The sequence below is a fragment of the Tenrec ecaudatus genome, chromosome 12 (assembly GCF_050624435.1).
Source record: "Tenrec ecaudatus isolate mTenEca1 chromosome 12, mTenEca1.hap1, whole genome shotgun sequence".
In the NCBI taxonomy this organism is placed as follows: domain Eukaryota; kingdom Metazoa; phylum Chordata; class Mammalia; order Afrosoricida; family Tenrecidae; genus Tenrec; species Tenrec ecaudatus.
This window is the reverse complement of record NC_134541.1, coordinates 100,307,617-100,333,232: the sequence shown is the minus strand read 5'-3', so window position 1 is coordinate 100,333,232 and position 25,616 is coordinate 100,307,617. Positions and strand designations below refer to the sequence as shown.

The 25,616-nt window shown below is 52.6% G+C and overlaps 1 protein-coding gene across 1 annotated transcript in view; it reads left to right on the top strand.

Annotated features, from left to right (window-relative positions):
• Positions 1 to 25,616, top strand: part of SNX29 (sorting nexin 29) — a 499,345-nt gene that overhangs the window by 114,852 nt on the left and 358,877 nt on the right. Inside the window, exons 12-13 of the mRNA XM_075564274.1 lie at positions 4,378 to 4,441; positions 7,406 to 7,534. Coding sequence (XP_075420389.1) covers positions 4,378 to 4,441; positions 7,406 to 7,534 — 193 coding nt within the window. The remainder of the gene's footprint in view (positions 1 to 4,377; positions 4,442 to 7,405; positions 7,535 to 25,616) is intronic.

The following is a 25,616-nucleotide window of genomic DNA, read 5'->3' as shown; positions in this document are numbered from 1 at the left end:
GGTTAGTGCCCTGTGCCCCCGCTACCCATTTCTTTTTTATTATTATTTGTTTTCCTTTCCCCACCTCCTTTTTTGTTGTTTACCATGTGTATCCCTGTATTTGATCTGGTCCCTGCCATATTACCTGGTTCTCACCCCAGGAATGTTGTATATAGTAGCTTTTTCTCTATGCCCCCTATGCATTTTTTTTAAAGCCTACCTCAGCAGACTCATGTTCATACAACTCTTATCACAATCCATATATACATCAATTGTGTCAAGCACATTTGTACATTCATTACCCTCCTCATTCTCAAAACATTTTCTCTCCATTTAAGCCCCTGGCATCAGCTCCTCATTTCCCCCTTCCTCCTCTCTCCTCCCTCCCTCATGAACCCTTGATAATTTATAAATTATTATTTTGTCATATCTTGCCCTGTCTGACATCTCCCTTCACCCACTTTTCTGTTGTCCCTCCTCCAGGGAGGAGGTCACATGTAGATCCTTGTAATCGGTTCCCCCTTTCCAACCCACCCTCCCTGTATCCTCCCAGTATCTCCACTCATACCACTGTGAAGGGATCATCTGCTCTGGATTCTCTGTGTTACCAGTTCCTGTTTATACCAGTGTACATCCTCTGGTCTAGCAAGATTTGTAAGGTAGAATTGGGATCATGATAGTGGGGGAGAAGGAAGCTTTTAGGAACTAGCGGAAAGTTGTATGTTTTATCGTTGCTACATGGCACTCTGACTGGCTGTCTCCTCCCCGAGACCCTTCTGTAAGGGGATGTCCAGTGGCCTACAAATGGGCTTTGGGTTTCCACTCCACAATCCCCACCCTCATTCACTATAAGATTTTTTGTTCTGATGATGCCTGATACCTGATCCCTTCGACACCTCATGATTGCACAGGCTGGTGTGCTTCTTCCACGTGGGTTTTGTTGCTTCTGAGATAGATGGCCGCTTGTTTAAGCCTTTAAGACCCCATATGCTATATTTTTTGATAGCCGGGCACCATCAGCTTTCTTCGCCACATTTGCTTATGCACCCATTTGTCTTCAGCGATCGTATCAGGGAGGTGAGCACACAATGATATGAAATTTTGTTCTTTGATACCTGGTAACTGATCCCTTCGACACCTCGTGATCACCCAGGCTGGTATGCTCCTTCCATGTGGGCTTTGTTGCATCTGAGCTAGATTGCCGCTTTATCTCAAGCCTTTAAGATCCCAGATGCTAATGCATAACCTTTATGAAATCGCTTCTCTGAAGATCCCCTTTGTGAGAGATGGAAGAAGATGCTCAGAGAGGGTAGGTAACCTGCCAAAACCAGCTGTGGAGCCAGGATTTGAACCTGGCAACCTGATTCCAGAGTATGGTCAGCGCCTTGACTGCTCCCTGGGGTTGCTGCAGCACATGTGCCAGTCTGAGGCCTTCATGAAGGATGCTCTGCGTCTCAGCGAGGAGGGAAGCCACCCAAGCTTGCCAGCCTCTCTCTGGCTAAGCCCTGGCTTGAGCTCTGATCTGCCTACTGGGGAGTCTGCTGTGGCAGCTTTCCACAGGTCCTGCCCCGACATTGTGATGGAAGCTACTGGAACCCCATCTGACCTGGTCTTGTCCCCACACCATGTCTTGTTCCTCTCCAGCCTTGGCCCTGCTGGGGAAATATCAGCAATTTTAGGCCCTAAAGAGGGTTGGAAGTTAGCTGACATCCCATAGGAATCTCTCCACCTCTTTTCCTGCCCTTGTAGCTGTGTTTCTAAAAGTTGAAGCAGGGTACGTCAAGGGTAGGTGTATAGCTAACCAGGTGCCATCAAGTCAATTCTGCCTCATGGCACCCCTGTGTGTGATCACTAGGCCTTTCTTCTGAGGCACCTCCAAGCAAATCACACCTCCAACCTTCCTGTGACCATTCATGTCACCCAGAGCCCTGGGTGTGCTGCCACATGTGCTGTATGACAGTGTTACCTGTGTTGATACCCAGCCCTGCACACCTGCACTGAGCGCACCATGGGGAAACTCTGAACTCTTAGAGATGAAGGGGACACACCTTCATCACACACCTGTCTGTGGGGTCCACTTCCATCAACCAAGCTCCTTGAACCCAGTGACCAGCCAGGCCCCGGGTCATGAAGGGCTGGAGGCACCTGTCCACCACGTCCAAGTAGTTGAGCTGCTGTCATTGGATTGAGGCAGGTGACTTTTCATCTTAAGGAAGGGGCATGCTCCGTGCAGGCTGTGAACGCCTTAGGCAGGCAGTGTGCTAAACTGGAGGCTGCCCTACCTTTGGGGCCAGGCCAGGCCAGGATGTCACTGTGCTCAGGGAACCCTGAATGGCGGAGCTCAAGTTTATGGTTCCTGTGACGCCCCACCCTCAGGCATGGCCCCTCTGTGCTCCATGCAGCACTGTCTTGGTGCCCCATTCCTGCAGATGTCCTTCTGCTAAGACCCCCGCAAGTCTCCTCACTGACCAGGGACCCTCGCTCTTCAGGAGACACCCTGAGAAGAGGCACGATTTCAGGGTCTTCCAGTCTTGGATGGTGATTCTAAAGAGCCTCTTCCTTTGCCTGCCTTCCCTCTCCCAGCACCCAAGGAGAGCCAGCTGCAGACAGGCCTGGGAGTGCCGGAGTCTCTGTTGGGCGCCTGCTGCAGGCCTCTGGAAGAGCCACTGAGATAGCATTTTGCCATCTACACTGGTGTATGAAGCCTGGTGCCCACCATGGCGGAGGTGTCATGGAAATGAATTACTGTGCCCCCCCTCCCGCCCCCGGTTTATCAGTGCTTTTAGTTGAAGCACAAAATCGTAACTCTAGCATTGTGATGAGGTCCACAGAGTTGTCTCCTGCGCTCCATAAGGGGCTGAGTCTGATGGGGCATCACTTGCCTCATCTCACCTCACCTCGGAAGGGGGCCTGGACTGGCACCTCACTGGGTGAGAGGGTTAGAGAGGCTGGGGCAGTGGTCAGAGTCCTGAGCTAGGGCTTGCGTCCCTGGTCAGTTCAGAGTTTAAAGTCCCACAGATTCTGTTTCCTGTGAGGGACATGTCTATCATTTCCTTCCTTAAGAACTTTCAGGTCCGGGCCTTCCCTTAGGCCTAAGGAGCCCTGGTGCCATCAGGGGCTGAGCATTGGGCTGTTGGCAGCAAGGCTGGTGGTTGACACTTGGTACTGTGCTGGAGTGAGGCGAGGCTGTCTGCTCCCATAAGAGGTGGTCTTGGAAACGCTGGCTAGAGCTAGGAGTTGGAGTCAGCTCTATGGCCAAGAGTTTGGTGTGTTTGGTTAGGTGAGCCTGAAATGCTAGGGCTCTCACCCCCCCCCCCCGTATTGATCCACACATGCATCTAAATCATGTTTATCGAACATCTTCGTGCCGAGTGCTTGAGGGGGCGGTGTACGTGGAGGGGGGGTATAAACAAAATAGCCAACAGACTAGTTAGCAAACCGCAGCAAGCCACTGCCCTCCCCCTCTGACTCATGCCCCACGTGTGCCAGTGTAGACCCAGGGTTCCCATGGCTGTGCCTCTTCCGAGGATCACCAGCTCTTTCTCTCCGGGCACCGCCAGGTGGATGTGAACTACCAGCCTTTCAGGAGCAGCTGAGCATCAGACACCAGGAATGCAGCCGGGGGAAAGACCAGGGGGAAGGTTGGCTCCTGTAGCAGGTGCTCCGTGGGCACACATGCTTGGGCAGTGTGAGCTGGCAGGTGAACTCTAGCTTCTGCCAGCCCCTTTGAAAGGGGAAACACACTTCACAGAGTTTTAGGGGAAAAGGAGACAGGCACTCCAGGAGAACATGAATTGCCCACGGTCCGCAGATCTGACCGAGTGCCACTGGCCGTGGTGTCAGTGCAAGCATAGTGACAGCAGTTACAGTCCATGCAGAGTGCACGCGGGCGGTGGGTTTTCTCTGGCAAAAGCATTGCTGATTTGATGTCCAGAAGGGTAATTCTTACAAGTCAGACTGTCAGATTGTCACCTGGGCTCGAACTCTGGCTACCAGTAGGAAAATCAGGGGTCTTATCACATTTGAGTATTTGTGGCTAATCTTGAGTCAAGTGTCACTCCTGCTGCTAAGTTGGTGGGAATGAGTCCTTGTTCACACAGGCATTGTCCAGGAGCAGAGGCTCACATAGAAATGGCCTGTGTGCTTTTTCCATCACGATATCCAGTTTATTTACCAAGGTGTGTACGACGTGTCCTTCCATGCTTGCCTTTCCGTTTGGTATGGTTGATGGAAGAGTGATCCATTGAGCCCTCCAGCTCCCTTGGGCAAGACTGTGTAGGGCTGGCTTTTGGAAGGACAAAGGGAGATGTGCCTCGACAGGTCATATTTGTCCAGACACCAGAGAAGAGGCGAGGGGACGTGGACCGGGGCTAATTTTGCCTTTTCTTTCTTCCTTAGATGAGCTGCGACAAGCCATCATGGCCATGATGAATAGGAAAGACGAGCTGGAGGGCGTGAACAGGTACCTTGATCTGTAGGCTTGAGCAACGGCCTCTTTCCCTGACGCTCTGCCTCTGCAGTGGAGAGGACATGTAGACGGAGGGAATCTCGCTTTTCTTGTGAATTGGTTATCGATGACTTTGTATTTGGGGCTGGGATGTCCTGCTTGCGTGTCTGTCTATGGGGCGTGTGTGTGTTCATTGCATGGTTTACGTCTAAGCAGCGACTCCTGCAATAACAGCCCTCTCTTAGGACAGACAGACTGAGGGTTTGTCCACACAGTTCTCTGAGTGCACCTGTCTCCCTTGCTACAGGCACCCGAATGTTTGCCTCCAAGTTTTGCCCAAATCAGGGATGCTATGAGGGCAAGACGTATTTGGAGATCTGTACCCCTCACCCTTTGAACATGGATATGTATAAGCCTCGTCTCAACGAGATGGAGCGACACCGTGGCTGCATCCATGGGCGGGCTCAGGCACAGGAAGAACCGTGAGGGGCACAGGACTGGGCAGTGCTGCACTCTGTTGTGCGTAGGGTTGCTATGGGACAGAACTGACTCCACAGCACCTGACAACCACCACCCTCGTTGTAGACATGGAAAGGAGAAAGGGTTTTGTAGGCCTTTTATTCCATACTGAGCCCAGTGCTCCATTACCACCCAGTCATTGAGCACACTGCTCCTTTCTGACTGCCCGAACCATGCCCTGCTATAGGGCGACCCCCAGAAGTGCTGACCTGCAGTGATGGGCTCACCTGAAAGCAGAGTTAGGCCACCTGCTTGGGGTGGGGGTGGGGGATGCAGGGCAGGGACTGGGGTTGGTGTACACGCACATGTGTACATGTGTGTGTGTTTTTAAAATTGGGAGTGGTGGAGGCTGACATATCAGATCATCATTTCTGCATTCTGCGTGTTTTCTTGTAAGTGGGACTGAGACTCCTTCAGTAACAGCATGGAAGGGTCCATGGTGATAGCAAATCATAATCTTTTAAAAACAAATCTCATTGCGGCCCTTCATTGACAAGCTTCTCCTTTGTCTTTATGGATACTTCTAAAAACAAACAAACTCACTTTTCTCAGATGGGAAGGTGATGTGTCTGTAGGATGGGAGGACGTGGCCCCCCGCCGGTCCCTGGAGCCTCCCCTCTCAGCCTCCACTCTCGCAGATTGCTGGGAAGGACTCTTCTTCCCATGGTCTTTCCTTCCAGGTGGCTTATTCTTTTTTGGGAGTGGGGGTCATGCATGCCCTATTTGCATAGTCCTGCCCAATGATGTAAAGAACATTGGCCATTTCAGCATTCTTCACGTGCTCAGTTCAGTGACACTTATGTTAATCCTGGTGATCAACCATCACCATGATCTGTTTCCAGATTTTTCCATGCAAAAGAATTCTTTTAAAAAGAATCTGGAGGCAGGGTAATTTTCCAACTTAAAGAAGCTTCCCACAAAGAACTGCAGACAATGCTGGGTTCTTTCCCTTGCTCCAGCTGGAGCTGTTGCTTTGGAAGAAGCTGTAGGCTTTGTCTTACTTTGTGGAGAACAAGAGCCACTGCCTGTCATTTCTTTCCTTCCTGGAGAAGAATAGAAAAGCCTAACTTTTGTCCAGGTGGTGGAAGAGGAGGAGGAGGAGGAGGAAGAGGAGGAAGAGGACAGGGAGGAGGAGGAGGAGGAGGATAAGGAAGAGGAAGAAGAGGAGGAGGAGGAGGGGGAGGAGGCGGAAGAAGAGAAGGAGGAGGTGGGGGTGAAAGAGGAGGGGGGAGGGGGAAGAGAGGGGAACGGGGAGGAGGAGGAGGAGGAGGAAGGGGGAGAAAGAGGATATGGGGGTGGAGGAGGGGGAGGAGGAGGAGGGGTTGGGGCTGGAGGAGGAGGGAGAGGGGGAGGGGGAGGAGGAGTGGGTACATGGGCGGGCGGGTGGGGTGATGGACTTTTTTCTGAAAGCTTTCAAGGAGCCACTAGCGTTGAGAATTCAGGGAATCATGGGGGAACCAGACACACTTGCTTTCACGCTGACGTCACAGGGAAGTGGCTTTGGGCTGTAGGTTGTGGACCTACCCAGGCTGGCAGTGGTTTTCTAGAAAAAACTGCATTGTCGTTGTTAGGTCCGACTCATAGCAACACATAGCACAACAGAACGAAACACTGACAGTTGTTCCTATACTTCGGCCCATCGTTCAGTCGCTCTGTCAATCCACCTCCTTGAGGCCATTCCTCTTTGTCCCGCTGCCGCTCTACACTAGGTCAGGTCTCTCCTGACAACATGTGTGAAGTCTGTGAGCTGAAGTTTCGCCATCCTTGAGACAGACGTGTTGGTCCTTTCGGCAGCCCAGGGTGCTTTCAGTGTTCCTCTCCAGAAGCACAATTCCAGTGCACGGGCCCAAGCACACAGCTGCCCCGGGCACAGCGCTGTCCACAGTCAGCAGAACCGTGCTTGCTGCACCTCGCGTAGTAATTTTGGTTATGCCTGGCAGAGCTGCTGTCCCCTCCCATGTAAGCAAGGGAGGGCAGGCACACGCACAGGAGTATGAAGTGCACGATTCCTATCACTGGGTACGCTGGAGATGCCAAGTGAAACCCAAGGCTGGAGTGTGCTGGCAGTGACGCTGCCAAGGACCCGCGCCTGGCTCTGTGTGCCCATGCCTTAGATCATTCCTCCCTCGGCGTTCCTCCCTTGGTGAAGTCTAGGACACAGTGCTCTCAGTTTCATGTGCTGCCCCTTTGAGTGGGCTTTCTTAGAGGGTCTGACCTCGAGCTTGGCAACGCGGTGTTTTCTGTGATCTGAGCTGCCCGGAGCCACATGTGCTGCTCCTGGGCCATCCCGAGGCTCCTGGCCAGGGTTTGCGATCCCCTTCAGTCAGATCATGCAAGATCCACTTGGATGAGGACTGATGCAGCGTCCTGTGGAAAACGAGCGCGTGGGCTCTTGATGGACTTGGTGACTGGCTGTGTTCTGCACTGGCAGTGTCTGACAGGTGGGCCTCCTCTTCTCAGATCGCTGCGGAACCTGCTGGACGGTGAGATGGAGCACTCGGCCGTACTCCGGCAGGAGATGGACATGCTCAAGAGGAAAATGGCCGAGCAGGAGGAGCGGCATGTTGTGAAGATCCAGGCCTTAGCCAGGTAGGACCCGAGGGCCAGAGCTGGGTACGGGAGGTAGGCCAGAACCCCAGGCACACCTACCACCAGCTTCTTTGACGTCGATGGTGGCAAATGGACACAATGGAGTTACCATCTTGGAAATGCACAGGGGCAGCCCTACCCTGTGCTATAGGCTTGCTGTGAGTTGGCATCATCTTGGTGGCCATGGGGGGGGGTCACTTTTCAGGGACACTGGGAGACAGACATGCCTTGAGGCTGAGAGCAGGGGAGTCCAGCGTTCAGTGGCTGGCAAGCAGCGTATGCACCTACCTGCTGCCCGGTGACATGAACGCCACTACTGTGACAGGTACACATGCGGAGTCCAAAGTGGGCGCCGCAATCCCATCACTTTCTGTACTCTGAGTTGCTCTCACCTTGCAGGACGTCCTCTTAGTCAGTGACGGCTCCAGAACTGCAGAGACAGTGGATGTTCTAAGCACAGCAAGCACAACACTTGGTGGGTGTTTTCTCTGACTTATTTCACACTGGATTAAGAAAACTTACGCTAGCGGACCATGGTGAGAGAACTCAAAGCCAAACTCATTGCCACCGAGTCGCTTCTGTTCCCAGCAATGCTATTGGACAGCGTAGAGCTGCCCTGGGTGTTTCCACGAATGTGACTCTTTGCAGGAATAGAAAGCCTTGTCCTTCTCCCATGTAGCCGCTGGTGGTTTCGAACTGCTGACCTTGTGGTTAGCAGATCAGCACATAGGCCTGAGGCCACCAGGGCTGTTATGTTCAAAGGAGGATTGCATAGGTTAATTATGGGCTCTGTGGGACGTCTTGGCCAACTTCCTGTGGCAACTTCTCAAATCCTAAGGCTAGGTTCCTCGGGCCAGCCGTGGAATTGATGTTACACAGGCCCAGCAGGTTGGGGAGTGGTCTCACTCTGATGACATCATCACTTCGTCTCTGGGAAGACCCAACCTTTCCTGCAACTGCTTTACGTCTTACCTTTTCAGTCGTGTGAGCCAATACGTTCCCTTTGTTATTTCAGACACTGTGAGGGCTTCTCGCTCACCTCTTCTTTAGAGTCCTGCTAAGCAGGCTTCCTTGTCTGAGTCTTAAGGATTAAGGAGTGTCGTGTTTTCTCTGAGTGGAACTAAAATCGTCCCTCCCGTCAGCGTCTGTCAGGCCTGTGAAAGGACTGCACAGTGATCCGCCGAGGGCTGACAAGGAGCATTGCTGAGGAGAACCCATGGGATGTCTTACAAAGCACTGCTCAAGACCGTTTCCTCTGGTGCGACTTGCCTTCTAGCCTTCTTGTGTCGGACTTCCCTCTCCTCCTGGGAGGTTCTGGTGCAGTAAAAAGCGCACAATGTTGCTAGTTGTGTGGCTGGGGGCCAGCCACGTCACCATCCTGAGTCTCTGGCTGTCTGCACGGTGTGGCTTAGAAGAGGACCTCCTTCCTGTTCCCAGTAAGTGAGCTCCCGCCCGGGGTGTTGCAGTTACTGCTGGACAGGGAGTGCTGTGTCTGCCTTAGCTGGGGGAGCAGCGCAGACGTGATCGTGGTCCTGGCCCAGCCACTTAGCGTCAGAAACCTCAGGTTCTTCACCTGTGAAATGGGGATAACCGTGGCATGGACGCTGGGAGAACCGGAACCACATGAGCTTGGGTCCACAGCTGCCCCCTGACAGTGAGCAACAATCATTGGCGTTAGGTGCCATTGAACGGTCTCTGCCCCGTGCACCACAGAAGGAAACACTGCGTGGTCCTGTGCCCTCCCTTCAATCACTGCTGTGTCCGAGCTCTTCATGGCAGCCATCTCCCTGAGAGTCAGGGATTCCACTTGATGCACACAGCAACGCTAATGACCTGGGTCCACAGCAAGGACTTGGTGACTCTGAGTGTCTTCTCCTTGGCTGGGGTGGTGAGGGGTGCGGAGGCGAAGCCAGAACCTCCTGGGCGCTCCTTTTTTTCCAGGCTCCTTGTGAAATGGCAATCTAGTCTCTCTGGACTTCACGCCAGCTCCTCCTGCCTTTATTTCTTCAGCCCTACGGCAGTGACTGTCTTTTTATCACAAGACACAAATGGTCAGAGTTGAGGACGCCAATGGGACACTGGTTTGAAGGAGAACCTCTCTTGGGAGCCAAGGTAGACTTCGGAACCAGTGACGTGGGTCTTTTTATTGCCACTTCCTTAACTGAGGGACATGCTTTGACAGGGAAAACCAATAGATTGATGGTGGCCACCTGACATGAGTGGTGGAGAATTCCAGATCGCGTGTGGGCTCATCAGGGACAAGTGTTGTATTAGCTAGCAGTGTCTGTCAGGACTGTGGAAAGAAGAGGTGGCCAGCAGGCTCAGAATTTGCTATCCCTCTGCTAGTGTTGAAAGGAGCCCTGGTGGAATAGTGTTGGGCTGTCATTCACAAGGTCAACAGTTCAAAATCACCAGCTGCTCCATGGGAGAAAGGTGAGGCTTTCTACTCCCACAAGACTTACACTTTGCCTGCAGGGACAGCTCTGTTCTGTCCTGTGAGGCCTCTATGGGTCACAATTGCCTTCTGGATAGTGAGTTTTCGATGACAGTGTTGATGGAACTGATGGAAACAGATAAACTCTCAAGGAAAAGATGGTCCTTTTGTACATAAAAGTGAACGGGGAGATGTTTTCCATTCTTCTATGAAATCCACATTGTTCAGTTCTGTCTCGTCAGAGAAGCATGCTTTGCGCTCATTATATACCACAAAAGAGAACGTTGCTTTTAATGGTGGTGGGACAATTTGGAGAGGGATATCAATAATGTTTGTACAACACAACGAATGTAATCAATGGCACTGAATTATACATGTAGGGGCTGTTGAATTGGAGAATGTTTTGTTGTGTATATTTTTTCCAATATTAAAAAGATAACAATGAGTACAAGGAAGAGGAGAATGTTGTAAAATTGACTGTGGTGCTGATTGTGCAGCTCTTCTAGATAGGATTGGACTATTGAGTCGTATGACATGTGGATGACGTGCCAGCACGACTGTTAAAAAACCAACAAAAAAAACATTGCTCAAAGGGTGACTAGAGACCCAGTTTGGGTCTATCTGCCCTTCAGAACGGAACATTTGCAGTGTGGTGCGGTTTACAAGCCCGTGTGTATGACTGAGCCCTCGGGGAGAGGAGCAGGTTCTCTCACCAGAGGAGGAGTTGGCCGAGTGCACATTGCTTTGCCTTTGGGAGAGCCCTCCCTCTATTGAGCCGTCCGCCAGGACTTGCTTTTGTCCTTGCTTTTGTGGTAGGCATTAGACCTTGAGTCCAGTTCAGAGAATTTGCTATCCTTTCTACCTTTGGCTCAGGTAATGGAGGCTTCATTTACCTAGAAATATGGCTGGATTTGGTGCAGGAAATGAGCACATGACTTCTTTCTGTCCAAGGAAATGTGGTGGAAAGTGTGGAAGCACCAGCACTTTGAAGGCAGATAACCCCTGGCGTCTGGCTGGTGGGGTGGCTGCTGCTTCTGAGCCATGTGCTGTGCGGGGCAAAGATCGAAATGACTTTAGCCGCCTGTCATCACGCACAGAAGCAGACTCAGGGCAGGCCTTATACTGACTGCATCTTAGAATGGAGAAGGTGAGAAAACTGGATCTTCTGACTTCACAGGCTGTGGAATCCCCCACGGTGGAAGCACAGAGCTACCTTTTGACTCCTCAGTTATGTATTCTCTTTACTGTTGTAGCCAGTTTGGGTTGACTTTTCTGTTTCTTGATAGACCAAGAATGGATACAGAAGACTTTGTCTATCCCCTTAGGCCTGGCCAGGTGGGCCAGGCCCCCTTGTGATAGGCCCACAGTGATCAGATATCATTGGCAGTTTTATGTCTGTATTGTCATTCATGTACCGCCTGGCTTCACTTTTGAATGGTCAGCGCAGTGAGGACCACCCCACCCATTTTTGCATACCTGTATTCCTTGCACCTAGCCAGCAAGCTGGTCTTGCCAGCCTCTCTTTGAAGGAGACTTCTGGCAGTATCTTTTTTTAAAGACGTCTTGTTTTGTTTGTAGCAGCCAGTGCATTAAAGGTTTTGGCCAGCCCAGAGTTTAAAATGTATCAGCTCTCCTGTCTTCCTTCTGCATTGTCCAGCCTTCACAGACCTAATGAAGCAGACTTGAGTCCCCCGCACCTTCGTCCATGTGTTTGCTTTGCTTTTTTTGGGTTGTTTTTTAAACCTTTTAAGATCTCTCGTATGACGGATGTGTCCAGTCTAATACATCATTTGACTCCGTGACTGCTGCTCCTGTGGACATGGTCTGTTGGTCTCAGGCGAATGAAATCCTCGACCATGCCCATGTCTTTGAGAGGCCCAGCTAACACACCAGTGTCCCCCACCACCCCCACCACCACCAGTGGGCAGGAGGACCCCTGGGCCATCGCAGGTCGGCTCCTGGCTATCTAGGACTGCCTGGTGCTCTTCAGGACAGTGGCTGTCCTGGGCCCACACTCTCAGAATGCTGATGGCACCTCCTCGTCATTTCCACACCCACAGACGTGGCCACAGAGTTTCAATACTGTGCCCAGTGAGAGGGACTGCTTCAGAACTTTCCCCCCAATTCCCTTTCTAAAGATCGTGTGCAAATACATCAGAGGTTTGTGTTCAAAAGCCTTTTGGTCCCTCCCCTCCTTTTAAAGCAAAGACAGTTTGTAATTATGATTCAGGTAGGGGTTTACATTTTAGGCCATCATTTCAAACTTGAACAATTTGAGATCCTTTTCTAGCCCGGCCCCCCCGCCCAGTAATATTTCTTGACTCTCCCCCTTTGATCTCTCTTCTCCCTCTTATAAAATATTATCCTATCAGCCTTCTAGCCTGTTGCTTCCTCTTGCCCTCCCTTAGTCTCCTCCCTTGGTAACATCAAGGTTGGTGTGCTTTGGTATGAAAATCTTTGTCTTGATTTTTTTCTTTGTAACAGAGGTTTCACACACTACTTGTCCTTCTGTGACTGACTGGTTTCACCAGCATCATGTTCTCTAAGTCCGTTCATGCCATGAGGCCCTTCGTGGTTCCATTGTCGTTTTTTAGTGACGCACTATTCCATTGTGTGTACAGACCAACGTTTCTCCAGCCACTCTCCCCTGATGGGCATTAGAGGCCCCCGTCTTCCTGCTGTGTGTATAGCACTTTGAGGGCCGTGGTGGAGCACACATCTGTTTGTGCTGTGACTCATCTTTAGAGTACACACCCAGAGAGGGACTGCTGGGCCGTAAGGGCTTTGTAACCCCACTTGTCTGAGGGAGTCTGTTTATGCCTTGCATTAGGCCCCTTAAGTCTCTCCCTACTTTCTAGCTCTGGGGTTGACATTTAGGGCTTTACTCCATCTGAAGGTCATTTTCGTGTGGGTCAAGGGTGGCTCTGGTTTCATTCTTCTGCAGAGGGAGATCCAATTTCGCCAGTACTGTTTATTGAAGACAGCACCTATCTCTTCCCCATTTAATGTTTCTTGGCCCTTTGTTGAAAATTAGCTGTGTGTAGGTGGATGGATTTGGGTCTGGGTTCTCTATTCTGTTCCACTGATCTGTGTATCTATCACTGTAGCCTACTCTGGCCCCTTTTGAACTGTCCCTCTCCGAGTCCTTGGCCAGGCTCTGTTGACACTGCCAACTTCATCTGCTAAGCCCCTAGGATGTTTTTCCCGGGTCTCTGGTCACTTCTCCTTGGGCATGAAGCTTCCTGCTCAAGGTTGTTCGCTCTTCCACTTGGCTGAGTCCCATTTGCTGTGAGTTGTGCCTTTGTGTCATCCTTTAGCACATCCTTGTCAGCAGGTGACAGGCCTTTAATTACTTACCTAGAGTGGCTGAGGAGAGTTGAGTGCATGGGGTGGGACTGGTGCATGGGGACCAGACACACACGTCAGGGCAGAAGGCTAGATGGCTTGGAAGGAATGGTTCTTCCGAAGTAGAATGCTACAGAAGTGTAGTCAAAGGATGGTTAGTGGTTATTTATTTGTTCATCTGTTGATTTACTCACCAAACATCTATTGTACTGTGCTAAGATTGGTCAAAGATGATAAAGACCCAGCTGCCCGTAACCTCTGTGGTTGTCAGGTACCACTGCGTTACTTCTGACTCATAGCAACCTCGGGTCCAGGAGGATGGAACGCCACTCCGTGGACACCGTCCGTACACTTATTGCTAGGTTGGGGCTGATTGTTGAAGCCACTATGTCCTTGAATCTTGTTGAGGATGTTGCATTTTTTGGCTGATCTGCTGCTTTACCAAGCACGGTGTTTTCCTCCAGGAACTGGCCCTTCCTGATCACCTGCACTCCAACCCAAACCAAGCCCGGTGCCTTGGAGTTGATTTCGATGCACCGCTGCTCTGAAGAACAGGGCACTTCCTGTATGGAAGCAGCTGGCCAGGTCTTCCTCCCATGGAGCCACTAGCTGGCTTTGAACTACCACCTTTTCATTCTGTTAAAACCCAGTGCTGCAGTCCCGGTGTTAACCAGGGCGCCTTACTTGGAAGGCCGGCATAAAGGATTGATTCCCACCTCCCCTGGTGGATCTGTCAGGTAAGCGCTGGACTGCTAACCACAAGGATGGAGGTTCAAACCCAGCAAATACGTTGCTGTTTTTCTTTGAGGAACAATTGACAGTCTACCACAAATAACTGCTCACGTTACTAACTTCTCATGAGTATTCCCCCCCCCCCCTTCTCGGGGCTGTGTTGCTGCTGACGGGAGGTAAATCAGCCTGAACGCGCACTGGCACTGAGTTGACTTTGACTCCGAGCTTCCCTGTCCACCGAGCAGACCGGCTCCATAGCGTTTCTGAGGCTGGAGCTCCACAGGGACAGCCAGCCTCTTCCTTCTCCCACAGAGCAGTTGGGTTTAACCTCTGACCTTTCAGTGAGTAGCCCAAGACTTAGCCTACTAAGTCAAAGTGGCAAATACATAGATGTAGAAATTGCATCTGTCAAACCTACATACCCATACATTCATTCACCGGCATAGGCCCATTGTCTTGCCCGTACCTGTTCAGCTTAATGTCTCCCTACGAAACCATTGAGATCCCTGTGGGTGCAGGACCCTGTACATGACCGTATTCCCCTCTGTTGCCTTTAACTCTGTACTCTTCCTGCCGTCTTCCTTTTCCCCTGGTAACTTCCATCTCAACGTAGTGCCTTTCCCTTCACTTAAGTCAGTGTGTGTCTACTGGCTGTTAGTTTGTCACCCTCCCTGGTGGCAAAGTAGTTACCAATTAGACTGTAGGTCAGCAGTTCAAGGTGACTAGCCAGGGGAAAGATGGGGCTTTCTACTCAGTAAAAAGAATTATAGTCTTGGAAACTCACAACCACAGTTCTGCCCTGTCCTCTCTCTCCTCTCCCCTCCCTCCTCAGCAGCTTCCATTCCTCTGTGACTGGAAGTAAGGGGAGATAAGTGTCCCTGTAAATGTAGCTCGGTCTGCCTCTCCCCATCTTTCTTCAGTTAGTCTTCCCAGGGGCAGGATCACAGGACACAGCATGAATGCTCCAAAGGCGAGGCCACGAATGGTTGCGTGGCATGTGCTCCTGTGAGAACTTGACCTGTGCCTCATCAGACATCCTCTCGTCCCCCATGTTTGGGATTGTGGAAACAGAAGACATCCTCAGCACGAGGGGGTTCTGATTCAATGGCCTGTCCTCCCCACCCCCCAGATTTGGTTGTTATTAGGTGCTGTCAAGTCTGTTCCAACCGCTAGCGACCCCAGGTTCAACAGACGTCCACACCAGCCTCACAATTGTTCTTATGTTGGAACCACTGTCGCAGCCACGGTGTCACTCCATCTTGAAGGTCATCTTCTTGCTGCCCTTCTACTTTACCAACCATGATGTGCTTCTCCTGGGACTGGTCTCTCCTGATAACATGTCCAACGTACCTGAGACGAAATCTTGCCACCTCTGCTTCTAAGGAGCCTTCTGGCTCTACTTCTTCCAAGACAGATGTGTGTGTTCTTTTGGCGGTCCATGGAGCTGTAGCTGATCGTCATCAGCACCATCATTTGAATAGGTTCTGCCTCTGTCTTCCGTATTCAGCGCCCCACTTTCTCATGCACATGAGGTGAGTGAGAATGCCATGGCTTGGGTCAGCCGCACCTTTTCAACACTTTAAAGAGCAGTGGATTTACCAATGCAGTGCAGGATTGGACCATTTGACTGCTGCCGTCATGAGCAATGATTGTGGATCCAAGCAAGACAAAATCCTCAACAACTTCAATCTTTTCCCCATTCCTCCTGATGTTTCCTTCTGGTCCTCTTAAGAAGATTTTAGTGTTCTTACATTGAGTTGTAATCCACACTGAAGGCTGCTATCCTTGATCAGCAAATGCTTTAAATCTTTCTCATTTTCTGCAAGTAAAGTTGTGCCACCTGCATATCGAAGGTTGTTATAAGCCTTCCTCCAATCCCGAAGCTTCATTCTTCATATAAACCAGCTTCGCTGATATAACCCACCCCATGTGCATGGAGGTCTTAGAATTAGGCAGGCACCTTCACAAACATCATGGACATGGGAGAGCCAGAGAGAGTCCCCCTGACATGCTTAGAATTTTGAGGCCACCACAAGTTCCCTAGGTCTTCTTCCACCAAAAACGGCAGCAGCAGAACAGGAGGGACCTTGAGCACGCTCACCGCTGCCTTCCAGGGGACTCTGACTCTTCGAGACTCAGGCTGCCCCATGGCCCTTCCGAGGCGGGAATCTTTGTGCAGGCTGACTGCTAGGCCATTCTCCTGCAGAACCAGTGGCTGATGCGATTGAAGCGCCCACCCTTTGTAGCAGCCTGGCACTGAAGCGCTGCACTGCCAGGTTCCTGGGAGCCTCGGAGCATTTCTGAAAGCAATCTCATATGAGGGAGAACGCAAAGTGCTTATTTATTTTCTTTAATGCTTCTAGAATCCAATCAAAGACTCAAGTTTTGTTGATGAAATAAAATTGTGAGCGTGTGAGCAGCAAGGTACAGTCCCCCAAACATCTGCTCTTTGGAGCACTTACCCAAGCATCAGACCCATTTGTCACCAGCGGCAGATGTTCCCACCCAGTCAGTGCCGAACGTGGATGGGTGCAGTTCACCAAGATGTGACCAGCGTGCAGCTGGTAGGGGAGAGGGAGAAGGCAGGGTCTGAAACTCTCATCACCAAAGAACAGGGGCAGGAGGACATAAAAAATGACCAAACCAATGATGGCGCTCTCATTAAAAGGTGATGAGAGCCATCCAGCAGGGAGGGCTACCGTTGATTAACTCTCCATTTGCCGTGACGGGAATGAGAGGGAGGCCGTGATTTCTGGAGGAAACAAGTCACAGCCGGGTCAGGCTGGGCCTTGGGAAGGAGGGGGTGGGGGGTACTGGAAGGAGCCGATGGCCCTGGGAAAGCAGGAGGGTACGATTGCGTCCCTTCACAGGCTTGGCTGTATTGGTACAGGGGGTCTTGGCGGCCCTGGGAACAGTGTCCCACTGCTCGGTGTCACCCCCTCTTGGCCTCTCCTCGCCAGAACGTGCACCCTTGTTCTTTGTTAAAAATTATTTTTTCAAATCTTGCCTTTTCCGGTATGGTTCACAAGGTGGCAATTTCCATGTCACTGCACATGAAGCCTGGGTCTTAAATATAGCCAGCATGCGAATGCCCTGCGGGCGGTGACAGTTGCAATGACATCATCGCCAAGCAGCTTCTTGTTATTTTGGAGCGGGAGGGGAGGGGGAGCTACAGGAAGCTCGGCAGAGGGGAGATATTCTTGGCAGCAGCAATGCGGCTTCAAGAGAGACAACTGTCAAGTCTAGTGATTCTGGAAGTTTGCGGAGTTTATTCGTGCACCCTGCAAACAAAAGTTCACGGCGTTGGCGCCAGGCACAGGCACCGCCAATGGCGGGGCACGTGACAGACTTGCTCTGGCACACTCTGCCCATTGCGGGTCAGCCCTCGCCATGCCTTTTTTTGCCAGCAGTAGAATCCTTTCTGCAGAAGGCCCCCTGTGTAGACCCACTGAGGTGAGGTGGCAGTGGGGCTCTGGGAGGGCTATTTTCCGAGCCCTTGGGGCCTGTTACCCAACTCCAGATGCTGAAGAGCTCAACTCCACAATGACCAGCTCTGGTGGAGGCGAGCATCCCCTCTCGTCCAGTCCTTTCATGTCTGACGGTCTGGAAGACGTGTCGCATGGCTGGGACTACCCACCGACAGGCTCTGCATCTCCTCGGTGAGCCCCCGGGTCCTCTCCTGTGCAGTGTGGCTTCACTGGGGCATTATATGCCAAGGTTAAGCTCATTTGAAGACTCCTGGTGGCTCTTAACTAAAACGACTGAGGATCCACGGGAGAGAAGACCTTGTGATCCCCTCCATGGAGGTGGCAGCCCAGAACCCACTGGGGCAGCTCTCCCTGGAACGTGGGCTGGGTGTGAGTCAGAACCGACTCTCTGGCACTCTGCCCTCACTCACTGCTTGGTTAGATTTCCTGGGGCCCACTCTCTCCTCCTCTGTATGCAGATTCCCTTATTTTGACCAGCTTTATTTTTTTCTGAAGCATCGATCATTTTCTAATGTATTATTTATGCAAATGATTAATATGCTTCTCTGCTGAGAGATTGGGAGTTTGAGAAAGAAAGGTCTGGCAATCTGCTTCTGAAAAGGCAGCCATTACATGCTGGGCTGCAGCCCACATGGTGGGGAGTTCAAGACCAGGAGCAGCACCTCGGGAGAGAAATCAGGGCTTTCTACTCAGGTCAACAGTTAACAGTCTTGGAAACCCACAGGGGGCTCTGAGTTGGCATGGACTCCATGGTGGTGAGTTTGGTTCTTGCTGTTGGAAGCCCTGGGGAACATAGCTCTGTGCTTACACCAGGGGGCGTCGTGCGCCAGCCTCTACACCTGGTGCAGTGCTCCTAATCCTTATGGCTGTGCTGACTCTTATGTCACAGTGTAAGCCTCAGGACGGCAGGGGCCTTTGTCTGACGTCCCCACTCACGCGTCTGCCGGTCTGCTCAAACCCTGGTGCCAATAGGGTGCTCAGGGAAAGGTGCTTCGTGAGTGGGCAGGTGAAGACTGTCTAAGTTGTTGCCCCCGTGTGTTCGGCCTATGTCCGTAAGACTGTTTCATGTTCTGAGGTGGCTGCCGGTGCGCCAGCAGTTGTGCCTGCATTCTGGACAGCAGGGGGCAGGGAGAGAGGGGACACCAATTCAAGTCCCTGGGAATCTTTCCCTCCCATCCCATCCCATCCCGGCACTGCGGAATGTGACATTTCAGGGGAGCACACTGCCGCCCTAAATCACACAGCACTGGGCAGGCAAATAGTAGTCTCTGCTGAGCGCACATGACAACCTGCAACACATGATGCTCAAAAAGCAACTCCCTGTGTCGAGTCCTTTTCCAGTCCATAGCAACTCTGCAGGACTAGCTAGAACTGAATTCCTGGGGCTGTGACACTTTATGGGAGTAGTAAGCCTTGTCTTTTTCCCACAGAGCCGCTGGTGGTTTTGAACTGCCAACCTTGAGATTAGCAGCCCAACACATATAACCACTCCACCACCAGGGAACACATAATAGGAGATTATCTACTTTGTTGTTGTGGACTGCTGAGGGAGCTGATGTCCTGTGCTGTGGTCACTGGTGCCTGCCAGTGTCCCTTAGCGAGGAGCAGTGGGGCTCTGCAGTCAGACAGGTCTCGGAGCCAATCTCAGCGCTGATTACATGAGCTGTGTGACCCGGGTGCAAGTCACTGTATCTCTAGAGCGGCTGATACAAGCTAGGACCTTCCTCTTGGGCAGAAACGTGGCAGGGTGTCTGAGACCTAGCAGGTGTGCGGACTGAGGCCATTATGCCCCCTTCCTCACTCTAATCAAGCATGGGCCTAGATGCTTCAGATCCAAGTGCCACTGTTCCCGAAGCTCAACAAAGGCCCTTCCAGGGGAGAGAAGGCTTTGTGCAAAGGGACAGCAGCACGGAAGGCCTGTGAGTTAGTTAGGGACACTGTGGAGAGCCCCCTATGGCTGCACGGTGGCATCCTTGGGCACGCTTGAGAATGGCTTCGGAAGGCTCTGGAAGAGCAGCCTGGGGATAGTTTCCAATGTCCCCATGATGGATTTTGGCCCTAGTTCTGCAGTAGCAGGGGTCTCGGGAAGGCCTCTAAGGATGAAGTGTCCTTGATGTCAGGTTAATTTTGTGGGCAGGTCATGCCCCAGGCTTTCTGGGGAGGGGCTGGAAGGAAGCTGGGGGTGGAGGGTCCCTGAGCCACCCTCCATCCCTGCAGGGCAGGTGAAGGGCAGACCTGCAGTGGGGCTGGCAGTGCCAGGAATGGTGAGGGTGAGACAGGTGTGCTTCTCCTTGTTTCTTGGATTAGACTGTCTTCCTGAGAGACTTTGTACCTGGGGATGAGGGGAGGATAAACAAAATGCAAATGAATCATTTGCATAGCATCTCAAAGAAGCTCACACCCCCCCAGGTCCTTGCTGATCTCTGTGTGTTCATCTTGGCTGTTTGCTTCCTTTCTCGACCTTTTGAAGAATGAGTGAGTCAGTAGCTCTCCCCCCCGCCCACCCAAGTAGGCTATGGAAGCCAGAGGGGGGGGGGAGCAATGAGTGGATTATCTTGCAGTGACCACATCTCAGATGGTGGACAGCCAGCACCCCCTGCAGTTAACCATGGTCACAGTGTCAGGATCCCCAAAGCCACAAGGAGGAATATGTTCCTGCATCATTAACGGGGGTCATAGCCTATGATTTTCTGTCTCTTGTGCAGATTGGGGCTGCTTCCCTATCTGAAGTGGAAGCTGCTCATCAGAGCAAGAGATGGGCTGGTTGGGAGGGATGGACCTGCCAGGGTCCCACCTGGGCTTTTCTCCCACACTCCTTTCTAATTAGGATGCTACTTTGGCTTTCAGAGGCCGCCTCCCCCCATCCCCACCCACCCCGATGCCTCGGAGGGGCACTCCAGCCCCTGTGGATGCTGCTGCTTTTACTCTTCTTCCTAACACATATCAGAAGCGGAGCAGGGAGTATGACAGGCCTCACATACCCATCACCTGGCTGAACTGCCTTGCCCTTATAATATTTTATCCACCTGTCTCACATCCATTCCCACACCTATTATCACTATTATTATTTTTGCTGGGATATTTAAAATCAGATCCTAGGTGTTATGTCATTTTGCCTGTAAGTGCTTGTGTCTGAGTCACTGACAGGTAATGACTAAAACAAAACAAGCTACCCCAAACTAGGCTGCAGTGTTATCATACTGAAGCCCCCAACAGCCCCTGAGGTCATCATCTCATTTCCAAGGCCAAGGCGCCCCAACTGTCTCAAATTCATCTTTTGACAGTGGTTTGATGTGCATCAGGTAGCACAGTGGTGAGGCACTTAGCTGCGAACTGAAAGGTCAGTGGTTTGAATACACCTGCTGATACTTGGCAAAGCGATGTTGCTATCTGTGCCCATGAAGAGTATTGTCTTGGAAACCTGCTGGGCAGCTCTGCTTTGTCCTATAGCCTTGCTATGAGTTGGGCTCAACATGTCTCTGGGTTTGGGGTGGGTTGAAAGGGGTCCTGGTGCTGCAGGGGAAGTGCTTGGTTGCTCACTGCAAGGCTGACGCTTGGATCCACCAGCAGCTCTACTGTGGAAAGATGTGGCCGCCTGCTTCCATAACCCATGGCCCTTGAGTTGATGCCGACTCACAGTGGCCGGCCAGGGCAGAGTAGAAGTGCTCTCTAGGGCTTCTGAGACAGCCGGTCTGCACGGAGCAGCTCGTGGGGTTGACTCTAAGCAACCAGGCCTCCTTTCTATAAGGTGTCGTCTCGGAAGCCTCATGGGGAAGTCGCACTTTGCCTTTATCAGTTTGATATAAATTAGGATTACGTGGCACTGGATTTTGTTTGTATTCACTCTGCTTTCATGTTTTAAATTGTAAATCAGCTCCTGTCATCTGTGCTCAGAACCTGTCACCGCACTTGGAAAATCTCCCCACTCTTCTTTCCGTGGCCTGCATGTTCAGCTAGATCTGACCACATCCCAAGTCTTGTACTCCTGTTCCTCTCTTAGTCTCTCAGGAAGCTGGTTTCCTCACCGCCAGTAATCTTCTCGTCCCTCCTTCTGGTCTTTAGACTTCCTCACCCCACCTGTGTTTTGCATATGTTCTTGTTTAGTGAAGATCTTCCACTCCTGAGTGTCGGTTCAGTGAGGCATGCGGCCAGCCTGCTCGCCCACTGCATCTCCGGTGCTCCGGACAGGTCTGTCAGCCAGTGTTTGGTAAACGAATGCACGGAGATAAAACACAGCTCCCTCAGTAGTATGGGTGGGGGCTTGGAAGCCTGCAGCCCTCCGTGTTTGGGGAAAGAAAGTAGTTCTAAGGGAGATTCTTTTTCCTTTTAGTTGTCACTGTGATGTTGGCAGGCACAATTTAGACTGCCGGGTGCAGCCCTGGCAGTGGCAGTTGTTATTCATATAAATGACCCCTTGCAGCCAGCCACTTGGAATCTTTGCTTCGATGATTCTTTCCCTTGACAAGGCAGTTCAAAGTTTACCTTTGAACTGTAACTTCACCTCCCATGTCCAGATCTGCTACTGCTTTGTTGTTGAGCCTTGGAGTCAATCTGTCTGTAACAGCCCCACGGCCAGACTAGCACCGCCTTATAGGTTCTGTAGGCTGTCACCTTTCTGGGGCCAGATTGTCAGATCTTGCTCCCAAGGAGCCACTGGCTGGTGGCTTGGGACCACCTACCTTTGGCCAGCAGCCAAGTACGTAATTCTTGCTCACCACCACCCCTCCACCACCCTCCCACCCCCCGGAAATGGGAAATTGAGACACAGATGGTAACTCCGAGATTTGGTCTCAGATTGGCATCTGGGGGGGACAGAGGTCAGCCTTCACACAGGGCGCATCAGCATCTCCACAGCACAGCGTGGATGGGGCTCTTGGCCCTCTCTGTGTATTCTGTGCAGGAAGCCAGTCTGCCGCGACCTGGCTGGGCAGGGAGCCGAACACAGCGCATCTAGTCATTATCCCTCTCGTTTCATCATTCATTGTGCCTGGGCTGTTCAGAACACCTGGCATGCACCAGCTCAGTAACGCTGCCAGGTCACGCATCCGGGATAGGAAGGATTTGAACCTCCGTCTGGTGGTGTAACCAGTGCTCAGCTGATAACCATCCAGAGAAAGACCTACAGATCTCCCAGAGTGGCGACAGTGACAGCAGCCTAGTCCACGCTGTTGACTCTGTCACAGGATTGCTCATGGCACCTAACAACAACCCCAACAACACTGCCTCCAGACTGAGAGCAGCCCCTGGGGACCATCTTCACAACAGTGGTGTCTCATGTTGAGCCTTGCTGCCTGGGGTCAAAGGTTATAGCAGGGTCCAGGGGGCTCTGTTGCTCTCACTTCCAGCTGTCAGGAGGGACGTGCATTTCATTTCCAAGGTGACTAGTTCTGATCGCTGACTTCTCTCCTCGCACTCTCCAGATGAGTAGGGTTGTGATGGCCACCATCCGAGGTAGGCCATATTCTTCCCTTCCCCCGAAACTCCCCCGAGCCTTTAAGGTGAACTGTGGCAGCTTGTCCAGAAAGTTTCATGCAGCTAATGGGGAAGGCAAATGGTGTCTCTGTCAGGGGAAGGAAACGTGGGCAGTTTGTCTGGCAAGCTCCAGCCCTGCCATTTCTACCTCTGAGAGTTTGACTTAAGGGGCTGATATCCCCTGCGAAGGTCCTTTATTACTTCCACAGATTATTCCATAGATCAATGGATAGGTTCCCACCTCACCCTCCCTTCCTTAAAAGAATTTAAAAAGCACCTGAATAAACTGTGTTTGAGGGAGAATTCAGCAGCTGACTAATTGTCTAGAGAGTGAATACAAAACAAAACAAACTAACAAAAGCCCTTTCTTTTGGAAGCAGGAGCTGGTCCTCTATACCAGATTGATCTGGGACTGGGACAGGCTCCCTGCATTCCCTCTGAGATCACTGAGACCAGGACAGACTCTACAGCCTTGAGAGGAGGCTTCCCTGGCCCCTCTGGGACTGGGGCAGGCTCCCTGCATTCCCTCTGAGATCACTGAGACCAGGACAGACTCTACAGCCTTGAGAGGAGGCTTCCCTGGCCCCTCTGGGACTGGGGCAGGCTCCCTGCATTCCCTCTGAGGTCACTGAGACCAGGACAGACTCTACAGCCTTGAGAGGAGGCTTCCCTGGCCCCTCTGGGACTGGGGCAGGCTCCCTGCATTCCCTCTGAGATCACTGAGACCAGGACAGACTCTACAGCCTTGAGAGGAGGCTTCCCTGGCCCCTCTGGGACTGGGGCAGGCTCCCTGCATTCCCTCTGAGGTCACTGAGACCAGGACAGACTCTACAGCCTTGAGAGGAGGCTTCCCTGGCCCCTCTGAGACTGGGGCAGGCTCCCTGCATTCCCTCTGAGGTCACTGAGACCAGGACAGACTCTACAGCCTTGAGAGGAGGCTTCCCTGGCCCCTCTGGGACTGGGGCAGGCTCCCTGCATTCCCTCTGAGGTCACTGAGACCAGGACAGACTCTACAGCCTTGAGAGGAGGCTTCCCTGGCCCCTCTGGGACTGGGGCAGGCTCCCTGCATTCCCTCTGAGGTCACTGAGACCAGGACAGACTCTACAGCCTTGAGAGGAGGCTTCCCTGGCCCCTCTGGGACTGGGGCAGGCTCCCTGCATTCCCTCTGAGATCACTGAGACCAGGACAGACTCTACAGCCTTGAGAGGAGGCTTCCCTGGCCCCTCTGGGACTGGGGCAGGCTCCCTGCATTCCCTCTGAGGTCACTGAGACCAGGACAGACTCTACAGCCTTGAGAGGAGGCTTCCCTGGCCCCTCTGGGACTGGGGCAGGCTCCCTGCATTCCCTCTGAGGTCACTGAGACCAGGACAGACTCTACAGCCTTGAGAGGAGGCTTCCCTGGCCCCTCTGGGACTGGGGCAGGCTCCCTGCATTCCCTCTGAGGTCACTGAGACCAGGACAGACTCTACAGCCTTGAGAGGAGGCTTCCCTGGCCCCTCTGGGACTGGGGCAGGCTCCCTGCATTCCCTCTGAGGTCACTGAGACCAGGACAGACACTACAGCCTTGAGAGGAGGCTTCCCTGGCCCCTCTGGGACTGGGGCAGGCTCCCTGCATTCCCTCTGAGGTCACTGAGACCAGGACAGACTCTACAGCCTTGAGAGGAGGCTTCCCTGGCCCCTCTGAGACTGGGGCAGGCTCCCTGCATTCCCTCTGAGGTCACTGAGACCAGGACAGACTCTACAGCCTTGAGAGGAGGCTTCCCTGGCCCCTCTGGGACTGGGGCAGGCTCCCTGCATTCCCTCTGAGGTCACTGAGACCAGGACAGACTCTACAGCCTTGAGAGGAGGCTTCCCTGGCCCCTCTGGGACTGGGGCAGGCTCCCTGCATTCCCTCTGAGGTCACTGAGACCAGGACAGACTCTACAGCCTTGAGAGGAGGCTTCCCTGGCCCCTCTGGGACTGGGGCAGGCTCCCTGCATTCCCTCTGAGATCACTGAGACCAGGACAGACTCTACAGCCTTGAGAGGAGGCTTCCCTGGCCCCTCTGGGACTGGGGCAGGCTCCCTGCATTCCCTCTGAGGTCACTGAGACCAGGACAGACTCTACAGCCTTGAGAGGAGGCTTCCCTGGCCCCTCTGGGACTGGGGCAGGCTCCCTGCATTCCCTCTGAGGTCACTGAGACCAGGACAGACACTACAGCCTTGAGAGGAGGCTTCCCTGGCCCCTCTGGGACTGGGGCAGGCTCCCTGCATTCCCTCTGAGGTCACTGAGACCAGGACAGACTCTACAGCCTTGAGAGGAGGCTTCCCTGGCCCCTCTGGGACTGGGGCAGGCTCCCTGCATTCCCTCTGAGGTCACTGAGACCAGGACAGACACTACAGCCTTGAGAGGAGGCTTCCCTGGCCCCTCTGGGACTGGGGCAGGCTCCCTGCATTCCCTCTGAGGTCACTGAGACCAGGACAGACTCTACAGCCTTGAGAGGAGGCTTCCCTGGCCCCTCTGGGACTGGGGCAGGCTCCCTGCATTCCCTCTGAGGTCACTGAGACCAGGACAGACTCTAGAGCCTTGAGAAGAGGCTTCCCTGGCCCCTCTGGGACTGGGGCAGGCTCCC